Below are 15,084 nucleotides of genomic sequence, written 5' to 3'. Positions count from 1 at the left end.
ATATGAGATACATGGCTTGTAGAAGGAATGAGAGGCCATCTTGGAGAACAGCAAAAGGCAGCAGTGTGGGCTTGAGATGACATTTATAGTGGCAGTGATAGTGCTGGAGTTGGAGCTGAAGTAGAACTTGGGGATTGTGGCAGCTGGTTGAGACTGCTGAAGGCCCCAGGCGTCTACAGTTCCAGTACTGTCATGGATGAATGTCACTAAAAGGGCATAGAGGGGAAGATAGGCAGGTGGGGGAATTGTAGCATCCCTGTAGAGTGGGCAGATGAGAGTTCCCATACGATGGCAACTTGTACATGATGCTGTATGTGCTTGGCCTTCCCAGGCCTCCCCCAACCCCTTGAGGCACTCCATACTCTTTATCTGGGACTCCATTTAATGAACCAGAGTTCTTGATGACAGAGGGAGTGTTGAGATTGCAGTCATTGAACAAAACAGTCATATGACATCTTGATCAAATATGAGTTTCTCCTGAAGGCAATGAGATGTTACTGGTTTCCCATGCAGTGCACTTTTCACTGCTTTGTGTGATCGGCAAAATTGAACGGCTTTATGTAATCAATGAGGCACATAGTGACTTCTTTGTAATATTCTTTGCCGTTCTCGATTATCTTGTGAATTAGCAATAGTATATTTCGTTCTTTTGCTTTTTCTAAAGCCAGCTTGTACATCTGGCATCTCTTTTTCCATGTAGGGCTCTAACCTCCATTTGATTAAGCAATATTTTTCTAGCATGTGAAATTAAGAATAATGCATGTTAGTTTGCACACACTTTTAATCCTCCTTTTTTGGTATTGGAATATAGATTGACCTCTTCCAATCTGTTGGCCACTGTGTTGTTCTTGTGGCATAGCATGGTTAGACTTTTTATTGATCCTTCTGTTGCTTGCCTATACATGTCCTTTTTTATTTTCAACACTTTAGAAAATTCTGCATGCAGCCACACTAATCATTCATATGTCTCTCATTTTTCCCTTAGTTGGAATTGTTTGTAACAGTACCTTCAACAGCTGATTTTGTAGGAGTTCCCAACTTTGTAGGGCACTTTTCTCCAGAATTTAAGGCCATTTGATCTGAGGTAGCTTCCATCAGAGTTTAAGAAATACTTTTGAAATCCAGGGTATCATGGTCAAAGATGTAGTTGCTTTAAGGAGCTATGTAGCTATGTGCTATATTTGTGCTCCTGTTATTTTCCGCAGTACCTCTTTGTACTAAATCCAAAGTGCTGTATAACTCTAATAAATAATACCACAACCTCATGCATATTTATTCAGAAATAAACCTCACTGAAGTCAGTTTATAGTTCTTTTGTAAAAGAGAAATTATATGTATAATTTGAACAATTGTTGTTAATATATTTATTTTTTTATTTTTAAATATTGAATACAAAGTAGAAAATAAATATCAAGTTGTAAGAAAAATTATAAAATAAAAATGGGCTACAACCATTGTGGTCTTTAGAATATTGAGTTTTTTGCAACATGTTTCTCTTGTTTGGAGCATTATACTGCATTTACAGCAAATGATTAAAAATTCTTATCCATTCTTAAAATCATATAAATTTTGAATAGATCTGTACATCCAACACTTTTCTGAGATACAGGACTCTTTGAATACTATACTTGTCAGACAGAAATCTGAACGAGATGAGCTTGCTAAGAAATATAGGTAAGTGGGAGAAAAATTATATTTTTGAATGTTGTGTTATATTGTACCTATTATAAAAAAAAACATCTGTAACTATGAAATAAAAAATAAAATCATTCATCTTTAATAAATATTGTACTTATATAATCTAGCCTGTTCCCAGAAAAAGTATCAAAGAGTTATGCTAGATAAGCATCTAGATGATGATTTTAGCTACTGTGATCATTACCTAAATAAAAACATTTAGTATTTTTTAAAAACTTTATTGCATTTAAATTATTGTTTACTTCCTTTCCATATACAGGTAAATTATTCATGGCAGTATAGCTTGTATTCTTAGTTAATTCAATTAACATTTTAAAATTTGATTTTAGAGCTTCTGTGGAATCTTTTAAACAGGGAGTGCTGAGAGAAAAGCTAGTAAACCTTGCAGCCCGACAAAAGAACCTTTTGCTCATGGCACGAAAACAGAAAGAATTATGGGAAAAAATACAGAATTTTAAAAATGCAAAAAAAGAGGCTTTAACCTTAGCAGATCAAGTCCCAGACACACTTGATTCTTATGAAAACACCAATACAAAAAACAGAATTTCTGGTGAAACAGTTCCATGTCCTAACATAATTATGGACCATGAGAGCATCTGGAGGATGGAAAATAGCTCTTTAAATCAAGACCATCCAAACATATTTCAAGATACATCAGGAGAAAATGGAGAAATTAATAGTCAGAAGAAAGATGGTCTACAGCTTTTGGTATTTGAAAATAATGTGAAGAAATATAACACTACAGAAGTAACAAATTTAGAGTCCTCGGATGCTACAGATTCAGCAACATTGCTTCTAAACTCTGTCATCTGTTCTACTCAACAATTAAAAGAAATTGATTGTATATTGGTGATACCACAAGAAACCCAGAACCTAAGTGCCACATCAACAACTGGTAGTGATAATAATATCTGTCAGCCATCTTCTGACAATCAAAATGTTTGCATGAATATGCTTTTGTCACAACATTCAAATATGAACAATGCTTTCTCAATACAACCTATTGTAGAATTAGAATCCACATGTGACTTTGTTAGTACTGATCAGGATAACATGGCCCCAAGTAAAAGTATCTTACTTAATGTTAATTTAGAATCTCCAGGGCCATTTTCTCAGGTAAAATCACAAAACATGATCAGTCAGAAAACTTCCCAGTATTTGAAGAATCAAGATTCTGAAAAAGACCTACATTTCAAGAAAAACAGGAAGAAAAAAAATCAACTATTAAATCTGCTTGAACTGGGAAAAATTAAGCCAGGAGATGACGTTTTAGAATTCACACTACAGGTAAATAATTCATTTGCAAAGTAATATAATTGCATATTAATGCACAGTTTAAAATCTTAATAATAAATATTGCATTATACCAAAGCTCTATATAATTATAACAATTTTTCTTAATAATTAAGTTCTCTATATACATATTTACAGAAAAAAACTTCAGTTTTTACAGAAGAATGAGCCCCGGTGGCTCAGTGGTTAGAATACAGTACTGCAGGCTAACTCTGTCCACAGCCTGGAGTTCAATCCTGACGGGCTCAAGGTTCACTCAGCCTTCCGTTCTTCCGAGGTTGGTAAAATGAGGACCCAGATCATTGGGGAAAATATGCTTACATTATAAACCGCCCAGAGAATGCTGTAAAGCATTATGCTGTCATATATAAGTCTAAGTGCTAATGCTATTATAAATGAAAATAATGTTGTAGTGTTTTTTAACTCCAGCAAAGAAACTTGATTGAGCCTCTCTGGAAAAGCCTTGTCAAATTATTTATTTATTTATTTATTTATTTATTTATTTATTTATTTATTTATTTATTATTTTTTATATGCCGCCCTTCTCCGGAGATTCAGGGCGGCTTACAATGCGCTAAGCAATAGCCTTCATACTTTTGTATATTTTATACAAAGTCAGCTTATTGCCCCCACAAACCGGGTCCTCATTTTACCCACCTTAGAAAGGATGGAAGGCTGAGTCAACCTTGAGCCTGGTGAGAATTGAACTCGCAGTAATTGCAGGCAGCTGGATGTTAAATGCTGCCTTAGTAGGAGGCATTAGCCTCCTACGCCACTCAGGCTCCTTGGTCATGCTATCTTAATTCAACAGATTTAGGAACTGTATTGTGGAATATCAGTTTCTGTTGCTCTTTATCCTGATGTTAAAAATAAGAGTTGAGAGAAGCTATATATATATATATATATATTTTAATTTTGATTTATATGCCGCCCTTCTCCGAAGACTCAGGGCGGCTTACAATGTGCTCAGCAATAGCCTTCATCCTTTTGTATATTTTATACAAAGTCAGCTTATTGCCCCCACAAACTGGGTCCTCATTTCACCTACCTTAGAAAGGATGGAAGGCTGAGTCAACCTTGAGTCTTGGCGAGACTCGAACCCTGCAGTAATTGCAGGCAGCTGGTCTTAATAACCAGCTTAATAACAGGGTGCCTTAAACCCCTGTACTACCAAGGCTCTTATATTCTCTTTTGATTGGCTTGTCTTGGTTCTAAATGATTACATGAGGTTTTTACAGTTGCTCCCAGTGGACATTTGTCATTTACCCCATTTTCAGTAATAGGAAATCATTGTCCCTAATATTTAAAAAAGGGGCTAATTTGTATCTATTACATGATGTGCATTTTCCTAGACCTTGAAAAATGTGGACAAACCTACAACAAGGTTTGATATGGTATATAAGACCATTTGAATAAACCTAAAGGATTAAACCAACAATGATTTTATTTTTCTCAAATGCCTCAATTAGAATTGCTAAGCAGATGAAGATTTACCATTCTTCCAATTTTCTATTCTTTTAGCTAATATTTGAAGCATGCTCTTCCCAATTTAGAGATAAGACTGAGACTATCAAGATTAATAGTTTGAACAGACCTGTCTTCGTGAATGTAAGGCTATCTAAATCAGCAGTCATCACCATGTCTTGTGATAATAAATTGCACAAGTACTTATGCCCTATATAATAAAAATTCATATTCAGTCCAGTGGTGGGTTCCTCCTGGTTTGGCCTGGTTCCGCCGAGCCGGTAGCAGTAACAATATGATGTCACCGAACCGGTTCTGGGCCCCCGTCCCCCGCCCCCCACCCCCCACCCCCCACATTATTCTTACCTTTTATTTGGCCCCCCCACCCGCAATCTATTACTGCCTCCTGAGTCCCAGCTGATGGCTAGAGGGAAAAAAACTGTTTAAACTCTTGCTGCAGGCTTCAAAGGGCCGCCCTACAGCTGATCAGTGTTAAAAGAAAACAAATGAATAGACCGGTGCCTGCAAAAATACATGAGTAGATCAGTGCTTGCAAAAATACATGAGTAGATTCAGTGCCTGCAAAAATAAATGGGTAGACCAGTGCCTGCAAAAAATACATGAGTAGATCAGTACAGCTCTGCAAGCAGTTAAAAGCCTGGTAGACCAGTACCTCTGCTAAATCCTAAATAATTGTCACATGACCATCAAGCCACACCCACAAAATAAGCCACGCCCACAGAACCGGTAGTAAAAAAATTTAGAACCTACCCCTGATGCAGTCTCAGAAACATGAGTTTTGTATACCAGTGGGCAGTCTATTGCCTTTAGCCCTCCACAGGAAATTCTCTATCATATTCAGTCCTGACAAATACCAGAGAAATTTTAAACAGCTGGTGAGATCTCTTATTATTACCTACTAAGCAACTAAGTAGTTAAGAGGATCCTTGAGATAAATCTGTACCTATATTTACCTTTTTGAGTTGAATAGAATAGAAGAGAGCTGGAAGGGACCTTGGAGGTCTTCTAGCCCAGCCCCCTGCTCAACCAGGAGAACCTATACCATTTCAGATAAGTGACTCTCTAGTCCAGTGGTGGTGAACCTTTTACTCACCAAGTACCGAACAGGTATGCACTTCATGCGTGAGCTAACTCGCTGCTCCTCCCCTGTGCGCTGCGTGCACAACTGCACCAACTACACATGCACACGGATTTCATGTGCGGCCCCATGCACTGCGCGTACAACCACACCATCTGCTTTCACGCAACTCCCTGTGCGCTGCGTGTGCAATTGCACCGTCTGTGCATGCACGCAGGTTTTGTGCGGCTCCTCCCCTCATGCACTGCACGTGCAATTGCAGCATCAGGAGAGCTCCGATGCTCAGAGGATCCCCTGAATTGCGCACATGCGCATCAGAGGCCCAACACCAGCTGGGGCGCACATGTATGCCTAGCTGTAGGTGAGCTGGGCAACAGCACGCATGCCCAGAAAGATGGCTCTGTGTGCCACCTTGGGCACGCATGCCATAGGTTCGCCATCACGGGTCTACTCTCTTCTTCAAAACCTCCAGTGATGGAGTGGTCACGATTTCTGAAGGCAAGCTGTTCCACTGGTTAATTGTCTTCACTGTTAGGAAGTTTATCCTTAATTCCAGGTTGCTTCTCTCTTTGATTAGTTTCCAACCATTGTTTCTTGTCCTGGCCTCTGGTGCTTTGGAGAATAATGTTTTGGACCTCCTTTTCTTTGTGGCAGCCACACAAATACCGGAATACTGCTATCATGTCACCTCTAATTCTTCTTTTCTTTAGACTAAGCCAGGGGTCGGCAACCTTAAACACTCAAAGAGCCACATGGACCCATTGTCTACAGAAAAAAAATACACTGAGAGCCACAAAACCTGGGTGGGAGTGGTCAACTCGATGTCACTCACTCCCACCCAGTCACATGACCACCTAGCCACGCCTACCCAGCCACAAAACTATTCTGTGTGTCTCTCCGCCTTTCTGTATCTCTGTGTCTGTCCCTCTCCTTCTCTTCTCCTCTCACCCCCTCTCTATGTATCACTCTGTATGTGTCTCTCTATGTCACTCTCACCCCCTCTCTGTATATCAATCTCTGTGTGTGTCTGTGTGTGTGTGTGTGTCTCTCTCTCTCCCCCCCCCCCCGCTCCCTTCAGGCTACAGTCCTCCCCCTCCCCCTTCTTTTGTAACTCCCTGGCCAGCTGTGGCTGAGCCGGGAGCGTTCGCACGTGGAGGAAGACTCTAGCCTGAAGTGGCAGGAAGCGAAGGCTGCCTTATGTGCAAATGTGGAGTGAAGGCAGGTACAGGGCAGCTTCACTCCTGCACTCTCCGGCGTCCCTCTTCCCTTCTTCCTCTCAGGACGCCTGGGACAGCTGTGGCCAAGCCAGGAGCATGTACACGCACAGGGAGACCCTCCTCAAGTGAGCACCAAAGCTCAGGAAAGGCGTGCGGGGGGGCGGGCAGCGGCTCGCTTAAGAAGGGTCTCTCCGCACGTGCACACACTTCCAGCTCAGCCACAGCCAGCCAAGGGGTTACAAGAGGAGGAGGGGGGAGGAGAGTGCAGGAGCGAAGGTTCTCTGTACCTGCCTTCACACCACATTTGCGCGTAAGGCAGCCTTCGCTTCCTGCTGCTTCGGGCTGGAGTCCAAAAAAGAAATGAGGGGCGTGGCAAACCAGTGATGGGACAGGGAGCTGCGGCAGAGGGCCCAAAAAGCCACTTGTGGCTCTGGAGCCACAGGTTGCTGACCCCTGGACTAGGCAAACCAAAACCTGCAGCCATTCTTCATATGGTTTAATCTTCATGCTTTTGATCATCTTTGTTGCTCTTCTCTGAACTTTTTCCAAAGTCTCATATTTTTTTGTAGTATGAAGATCAAAATTGGTTGCAGTATTTCAGGTGTGGTCTTACTAGTCTTTTGTAAAGCCGCACTAATACTTCACACGATCTTGATTCTATGCCTGTTTATACAACCCAGGATATTAGCTTTTATGGCTGCTGCTGCACACTGCTGGCTCATATTCAAGGGATCATTCACTAGGACTCCAAGGTACCTCTCACAGTTACTGTTTTGAGCTGTCTCGCCTAATCTATACATATAACTTTGCTTTTTCCTGCCTAAATGTAAAGTTTTGCTTTTCTCCATATTAAAATTCATTTTGTTGGATAGGGTCCACTGTTCAAGTTTGTCAAGATCTTTTTGGAGCCTATGTTTGTCTTTTGGGGTGTTGGCTATTCCTGCCAGTTTAGTATCATCTGCATATTTGATGAATTCTGCTTCTATTCCCTCATCTAAGTCATTTATGAAGATATTGAAGAGTACTGGGCCTAAGATGGAGCCTTGTGGTACCCTACTGCTTAATTCTCTCCATGTGAATTTGGTATTGTTAAGAACTACTCGTTGATCCAACTACAAATTCATCTGGTGGTGATGTTGTCTATTCTATGTTTTTCTAGGCTACCAAGAAGTAGATTGTGGTCTACTTTGTCAAATGCATTACTGAATTCATGCGGAATTAGCATTTTTTAAATATTTGGTCTTATGTGTCCTAGTTTGACTTTCAGTGTCTTTGTATAAGACATTCTGGTTTAAATGAAGCAAGCAATAACACTGCTGCTTAGGTGGTATGAGAAATCTTTCTTACTAGAACTGCTTTGGTAAACAAAACCAGTTGACAAACTTAGATCAAAATTATCACATTTTAATAACCTAGCCTGTCCCTAGGATCTAGACTTACATTAAAAAAATACAGCAATAATCACCTGACCAAGAGTTACTTTGGAAATTGGAGTTAATTTAGTATTTTGTTTAATCTTGGGAGTGGTCTTTTTTATTTCCCAGATTGCTGGAATATACTTATTATAAAAATTAAAAGAAAATTCTGAAAATGAAACCTATTTTCTATATAGTAGATAACATTTGTTGCCAGGACAGAAATAACAACTTAGTAACCTTTTAAAATACAGAGTTCTTTGTGTTTAAAAAATGTGATGGCTCCAAGGATTATGTAATTAAATATGAGCCTGGAGATATGAGCAAGAGATTGAAAGGATAATATAAAAAATTAATTGTGCTTTTAGATGAATATATTATTCTTATAGCAGATTATTTATATACTGTAACTAGAATATTTGGTTATCATTTTATCTTTTCCAGTTGCACAATGTATTCATTAAACTTGTAAAAAAAATAGTTCAAGCCTTGATTAGAATTTCGGTATTCAAGCTAGTGCACTGCTTCTAAGCATGAATCACCATTTTTGGTGCTGTTTCCCTGCCCTTTTCCCTCTCATGTCCTAAAATAGGAAGCACAGTACAGCACTTTTGTAATTAAACATTAAGAACACAAACTAAAGCGTAGTGTTGTGTTTCGGTAACTATGATATGCCATTCTGCTATGGTAGGTATTGTATTTCAGCAATATGTTAGAAAGCACTGAGACAAAACATAGATGCAATAATGACTCAACTTACATTGCCACTAAAAAATCTATCCACTAGACCAGTGATGGCTAACCTTTTTGCCGTTGTGTGCCAAAAGCAGGGGGAGCACGGGAGGGTCACACACACGCGCGCCCATACCCATAATTTCTTTCTTGGAGCCTGGGGAGGGTGAAAACAGCCTCCCCCTCCCCCCGGAGGCCCTCTGGAGGCCGGAAACAACCTGTTTCCCAACTTCCAGTGGGACCGGAAGGCCCGTTTTTCACCTTCCCCAGGCTCCAGTGGCTTTCTAGGAGCCCTGGGAGGGCAAAAATGGCCTCTCCCTCCCCCCGGAGGCCCTCTGGAGGCCAGAAACAGCCTGTTTCCCGACTTCCGGTGGGCCCGGAAGGCCCGAAAATTAGCTGGCTGGTGTGCGCATGCATGCTGGAGCTGAGCTAGGGCAATGCTCGTGTGCCCACCGATATGGCTCCGCATGCCACCCAGGGCCGGATTTTCCTATAGGCTAACTAGGCTTCAGCCTAGGGCCTCAAGATCAAGAGGGGCCTACACAGTGGTGGGATTCTGGGGGTTCTAGGGGGTTCGGCCGAACCCTTTGTTAAATTGCTGGCTCGCCCGCCCCTCACCTCCCACCCGCGTGGCGCCAGCCTACCGTAGCCAGGGGTAGGCAATTGTGGCTCTTTTACAACCTGTGGACTTCAACTTCCAGAATTCCTGAGACAGCTTGGCTGTCTCAGGAATTCTGGGAGTTGAAGGCCACAGGTTGTAAAAGAGCCACAATTGCCCACCCCTTCCCTAGCCTGAGTTCTGCTGCCTGGGATCCACGTGGGCTGCCGGACACAAGAGAGCAGGATGGAGAAAGCAGCTTCCACGCCTTCACTCACCCTCACTCTCTGCTCTGTTGGATCGCCGGCCGTTTGCTTACCCCGCCCACTCCCAATCTATTGCTGCCTCCGATGGCTGGAGGAAAAAAAAACCTTCAAATTCTTGCCGCGGGGCTTCAAAGGGCCGCCCTAGAGCCAGTGGTGCAGCCGAACCCTTTGTTAAATTGCTGGCTTGCCCCGCCCCGCCGCACCATTATTTATTGCCAATAAATAATGGGCGAGGGGCGAGGGGCGGGGGAGCCAGCAATTTAACAAAGGGTTCGGTGTTTTTTTTGTAATTTTATTGGCCCACGGAGCTGCTTCCTTGCAAAGAGTGTTGATTTTTTCCCCCCTAACTATGCTGAGAAACGAAAGTGAAACTGCTTTGCTGTTGCTGCAAGGTTGGAAAATTAGGCAGGCAGAATTCTTTTCTTTTTCCTCACCAAAAAAGGTAGGTGCAAACAATGGAAAATTTAGGGAAAAAGAGGAGAGTTCAGGATTTTAAAACACAAAAGAAAAAAAAGCTCTATTTAACTAGGGAATCGTAATAATTGAGATACTATTAATTGTATATTTCTGAAAGCAGAAATGGTTAAGTTGTGGTTTGGAGGAATATATGGGGGAAATTATTTGGTTTATTATTATTGGTAAATATAATTAATGGATTTGTAAGAAATTGGATTGCATGGAAATAATTGGAATATTCATGTTCATATTGATTAATATACAAAAAAGGTAGTTATATAACTAATTGATTTATATTAAAATGTTGAATTTATATTAAACAACTGTAATATTACATAATTAACCAATGTGAGGATGGATATAAAAATAGATGACAATGGGAAGGGGTATAATATCGAATAAGAAGGGAAAAATTGAATTTGATTAAGATTAGAGATGAGGATGAAGGGTAATATTGGTTTTTTACAAAAATAGATGAGGAATAAATATGGCAAAAAGGAAATATAGAAATTGTAAATTTAATTGAAATGACTAAACACTGTTTAAATTTGTGAACCGGCCAAATACTCTGTTCAAAGAAAATACATTGTATGTTTGTATGTGTGTTTCTAATTATTGTTATTTATTCATATTTGTTCTCTTTTATTCTTTAAAGTTTAACAATTCATTTTTTATCTTAATATCTTTATATTTGTTTGGGGTTGGCTTTCTTCCCTTTCATCTTTTTTATTGTACAGCAATCTTTCTCCTCAAACCTACCACCTCTCTCTTTTCTTTCCTTCTTACTTTCTCTTCCTCCCCCTCTTCTTCTCCTCCCTACTTCCTCTTCCTTTCTCCTTCTCCTCCTCTCTTCCTCCCTCTCTTACCCTCCCCTCCTACTCTAATTTCCCTTCCCTTCCTTCATCCCTCTCTATTGCTGTATCCTTTTATGCATATGGACTACTCAGAGGGCTGAAAAAGTTATTTTTTACTGGTCCTCGCACTTTTGACCAGTCCTCGAACTTACGACTGTCCTCACATTTTACGTTTTTGCCCTATCTTGTCACCATGGTGAAGAGAAGCAGTTGTGAAATGAGTGACATGGTTGTTAAGAAAGCTACAATGGGCATAAATGATGACCAGTCATAAGTGCGAAGACCGGTCAAAAGTACGAGGACCTGTCAGAAATCACTTTTTTCAGCCCTCTGGGTAGTCCTTTTGTGCATATGGACTACTCAGAGGGCTGAAAAAGTTATTTTTGACTGGTCCTCGCACTTTTGACCAGTCCTCTAACTTACGACTGTCCTCACATTTTACGTTTTTGCCCTATCTTGTCACCATGGTGAAGAGAAGCAGTTGTGAAATGAGTGACATGGTTGTTAAGAAAGCTGCACGGGCATAAATGTGAGGATGGTCATAAGTGTGAGGACCGGTCAAAAGTGTGAGGCCCAGTCAGAAATGACTTTTTTCAGCCCTCTGAGTAGTCCCTATGCACATAGCCACGCCCACCCGGTCACATGATGAGCTAGCCACGCCCACCCAGTCACATGATTGCCAAGCCACACCCCCAACTAAGCCACGCCCACAGAATCTGTTGTTAAAAAAATTGAATCCCACCACTGGTGAAAGGGCCTCATAAGTGGAATAGCCTAGGGCCTCTTTTCATCTAAATCCGGCCCTGATGCCACCTGTGGCACGCGTGCCATAGGTTCGCCATCACGGCAGTAGACGGTTACAATTCTCTTTTTTTCTTTTTCTGTTATTTCCTTTCAAAAGCAAGGGGTTTTTTCCCACTGAGGCAGTATTGTGACAGCAATGTATAGCAACTGTTATTTCTACAGAAGTTATTACACAATAGAGGAATTAACTCAAATGTAGTGGAGAAACCATTTCCCAAATTACCCAGGTTCTCTTTTTATATAAGTTACCAAGAGTCGTTTTTATTGCATTTATTTTTATTGTTAAATAAATAAATAAATAAATCTGTCAGAAGACACATAGCTATCTATCCAGGAGAATTAGCCAGAATCCATAACTAATCCAAAGCCAAGGAAGCAAAATATTAGAAATTATACTAAACTACAGAATTTTAAATACAGATAAGACAGGGAAGAACTCATGGCACTGTGGATTTTGGATTTATTTTACTTACAGGAGCTTTCAGGTAAATCAACTATACAGTAGACTTTATGAAATTACAAGAGTTATTTTATTTTGATTATTATACCACTTTTAAAATATTTTATTAAAAATAGATATTTGTATATTTCTCCTTAAATTAGATTGGTAAAATGACCCAGATTGGTGTGGGCAATATGCTTGCATTGTAAATCACTCAGAGAGTGCTATAAAGCACTATGGAGCAATATATAAGTCTAAATGCTATTGCTATTGCTAAATTTAGGCAATTTATAATTCTCTCATTTGTTTTTGTTTTCTTTTTCTTTCAGGATTCCAAACATAAAGCTAGCTTACTTGGAAATGGAAAAGTCCAAACTGGATGCAATTCAGTTTATCAAAATCCAGTTCAATGGATTAAGGCAATATTGGGAAATGACATTTGTGTAAGCTGGAAATATGTATACAATAAGGTATGATGATGATGATAATTATAACAATAATGGTAATAATCTACTACTTGAGTTATCAATTTCAATAGATTTTTTTTATTAGATGTTTTACATTCCAATAAAATGAAAACTTCAATGTACTAGGGCAGGAGTGTCAAATTGGCGGCCTGTGGGCCAGATGTGTCACCCCCAGCTCCACAAAGGGGGAAAATGTCACAATACGTCACGTGACGGCAACATGATGCTGCACATTTGACACCCATGTTAGGGTATTACAGTAATGTTAAAAAAGTATTCTGGTCTGGAATGTCTCATTTGTGATTGTTGAAACAGAATTCACGGCAGCCATCAATAAACACATAGAAATAAACCATATTTACACACTATTCAAAGGAGGCTGGTTGCTTGGGTGTAGGTCATGACTTGATTGGTAGCAGGAGGATTTGTCATCCTAGATGACAACAAAATAGCATAAAAGTACATTTGCACTCTTGTAGCCCAGGCATTAAAATATTGATATATTGAGGTTTCAGAAGAGAGGTGAGCTAATCAGTATGTGAAGAAAACCACTAGAACCTGATAGTATGCCACAAGTGTAACACAACCTCACCTGCAAAAGCTTCTGCAGAGTCCAAAGATTTTGTCAGAATGACAGAAAACTAGCATCATCATGTTGTGATGAAAGCCTTGGTAGTACAGTGGTCTAAGGCACCCTGTTATTAAGCTGGTTATTAAGACCAGCTGCCTGCAATTACTGCAGGTTCGAATTTTGCCAAGGCTCAAGGTTGACTCAGCCTTCCATCCTTTCTAAGGTAGGTAAATTGAGGACCCAGTTGTGGGGGCAATAAGCTGACTTTGTATAAATATACAAAAAGGATGAAGGCTATTGCTTAGCGCATTGTAAGCCGCCCTGAGTCTCCGGAGAAGGGCGGCATATAAATCAAATTAAAAAAAAAAGTTCTATCCTTTGTGCAAATGTGTGTAACATTACAATGCACATATTAAAGATCAGAATATTCATTGTGATGCTTACTTAATCATTTGTTCCCCCTTACCCTTGCTGTGAAAATCAGCATGCATTCAGCAAATGTTGGTAGCATTAATTTGAGAAGTGGGCTTTCTAGCTGGGCTTCAAATTAAAGCTTGACAAATGGGAGGAAAAACCCAAAACATATCATAAAGCTCAAATGGGAAATGTATATTTTAGTATGTATAAAAAAGCATATTCTGTTATATAAACAACATATTGTTCAAATGGAATTTTTCAGATCATTAACTCAAATCAGAAAAGAATTGCTGCAGATCTGCTCTCAGCCACACAAGCCCTGGTCAAATCCTAAATGAACTTTTATACGGGAATGCCCTTGAAGAGTATCTGGAAGCTTCCACTGGTACAAAGTGCAGTGGTACAGGTAGTAATGTATGGTTAAAGATCTGCACATGTGAGCTCATTGATTGCCAGTTTGCTTCCAGATTCAATTCAAGATGCTGGTTATAACCTATAAAGTCCTACCTCGCGTCAACTGTGATAGTTGAGGGACTGCCATTCCTCAGTTATACCCTCCCATTAGGTCTGGGAGGAGGGACATGTTATGGGTTCTGTGGGACAAGGAGTTTGGTAGAGTGGGGCCTAGGAGGAAAACCTTCTCTGCCGTAGCCACCATTGCCCCCCAAGGCAAGGCTGGCCCTAACTCTCTTGGCCTTTCAGAAGGCCCTTAAAACTCAGTTCTAGTTTGGGAATCCCATGGCAGAACGGAGCCTGCTAAATGGCTGTATGATATTTACTAGTGGAATATACTCTTTGGTATGTTTGGACAACATTCTAGTTTTCATTTGTTTTTGTTTTATTTTTCATTTAAATTTATTGTTCTAATGAATGTTTTGTGGGCATTTTGACTGTTTTATGATGTACCCCACATAGAGTCACTATGTGAGATAGGCACCTATACAAATGTGATTAAATAAATAAATGCATACACTATCATTTTCTATATTTGATGCTGGCATTTTATTTTCTTATACTTGATTTGCAGGAAATATACAAAATAATGTTTCTTGATTTATCATAAAAGACCTATAAAACCCTCATCGACTAATTGTAATGTGTGAAAGTCTTGAAAAAGATGCCTTGAAACCCACAGAATTGTGAATGAAGCATCTCTTTTCAAATCTTTAAAATGACCACAATATTTTGCAAAGCTTATACAGGTAGTCCTTGACTTACAACCATTTGTTTAGTGACTATTTGAAGTTACAGCAGCACTGAAAAAAGTGACTTAGGACCAGTTTTCACACTT

General features: G+C 39.9%; 1 protein-coding gene across 1 annotated transcript in view; it reads left to right on the top strand.

Moving 5' to 3' along the window:
* Positions 1-15,084, top strand: part of ANKRD31 (ankyrin repeat domain 31) — a 67,096-nt gene that overhangs the window by 46,109 nt on the left and 5,903 nt on the right. The window contains exons 19-21 of the mRNA XM_070935825.1: positions 1,578-1,674; positions 2,028-2,985; positions 12,668-12,808. Of these exons, the coding sequence (XP_070791926.1) occupies positions 1,578-1,674; positions 2,028-2,985; positions 12,668-12,808 (1,196 nt within the window). The remainder of the gene's footprint in view (positions 1-1,577; positions 1,675-2,027; positions 2,986-12,667; positions 12,809-15,084) is intronic.

This window comes from Pituophis catenifer, unplaced genomic scaffold, assembly GCF_029215685.1.
Source record: "Pituophis catenifer annectens isolate HBS135680 unplaced genomic scaffold, rPitCat1.0.hap2 SCAF_2, whole genome shotgun sequence".
Classification (NCBI taxonomy): domain Eukaryota; kingdom Metazoa; phylum Chordata; class Lepidosauria; order Squamata; family Colubridae; genus Pituophis; species Pituophis catenifer.
The sequence above is the reverse complement of the archived record's forward strand: the minus strand, read 5'-3'. Positions and strand labels throughout refer to the sequence as shown.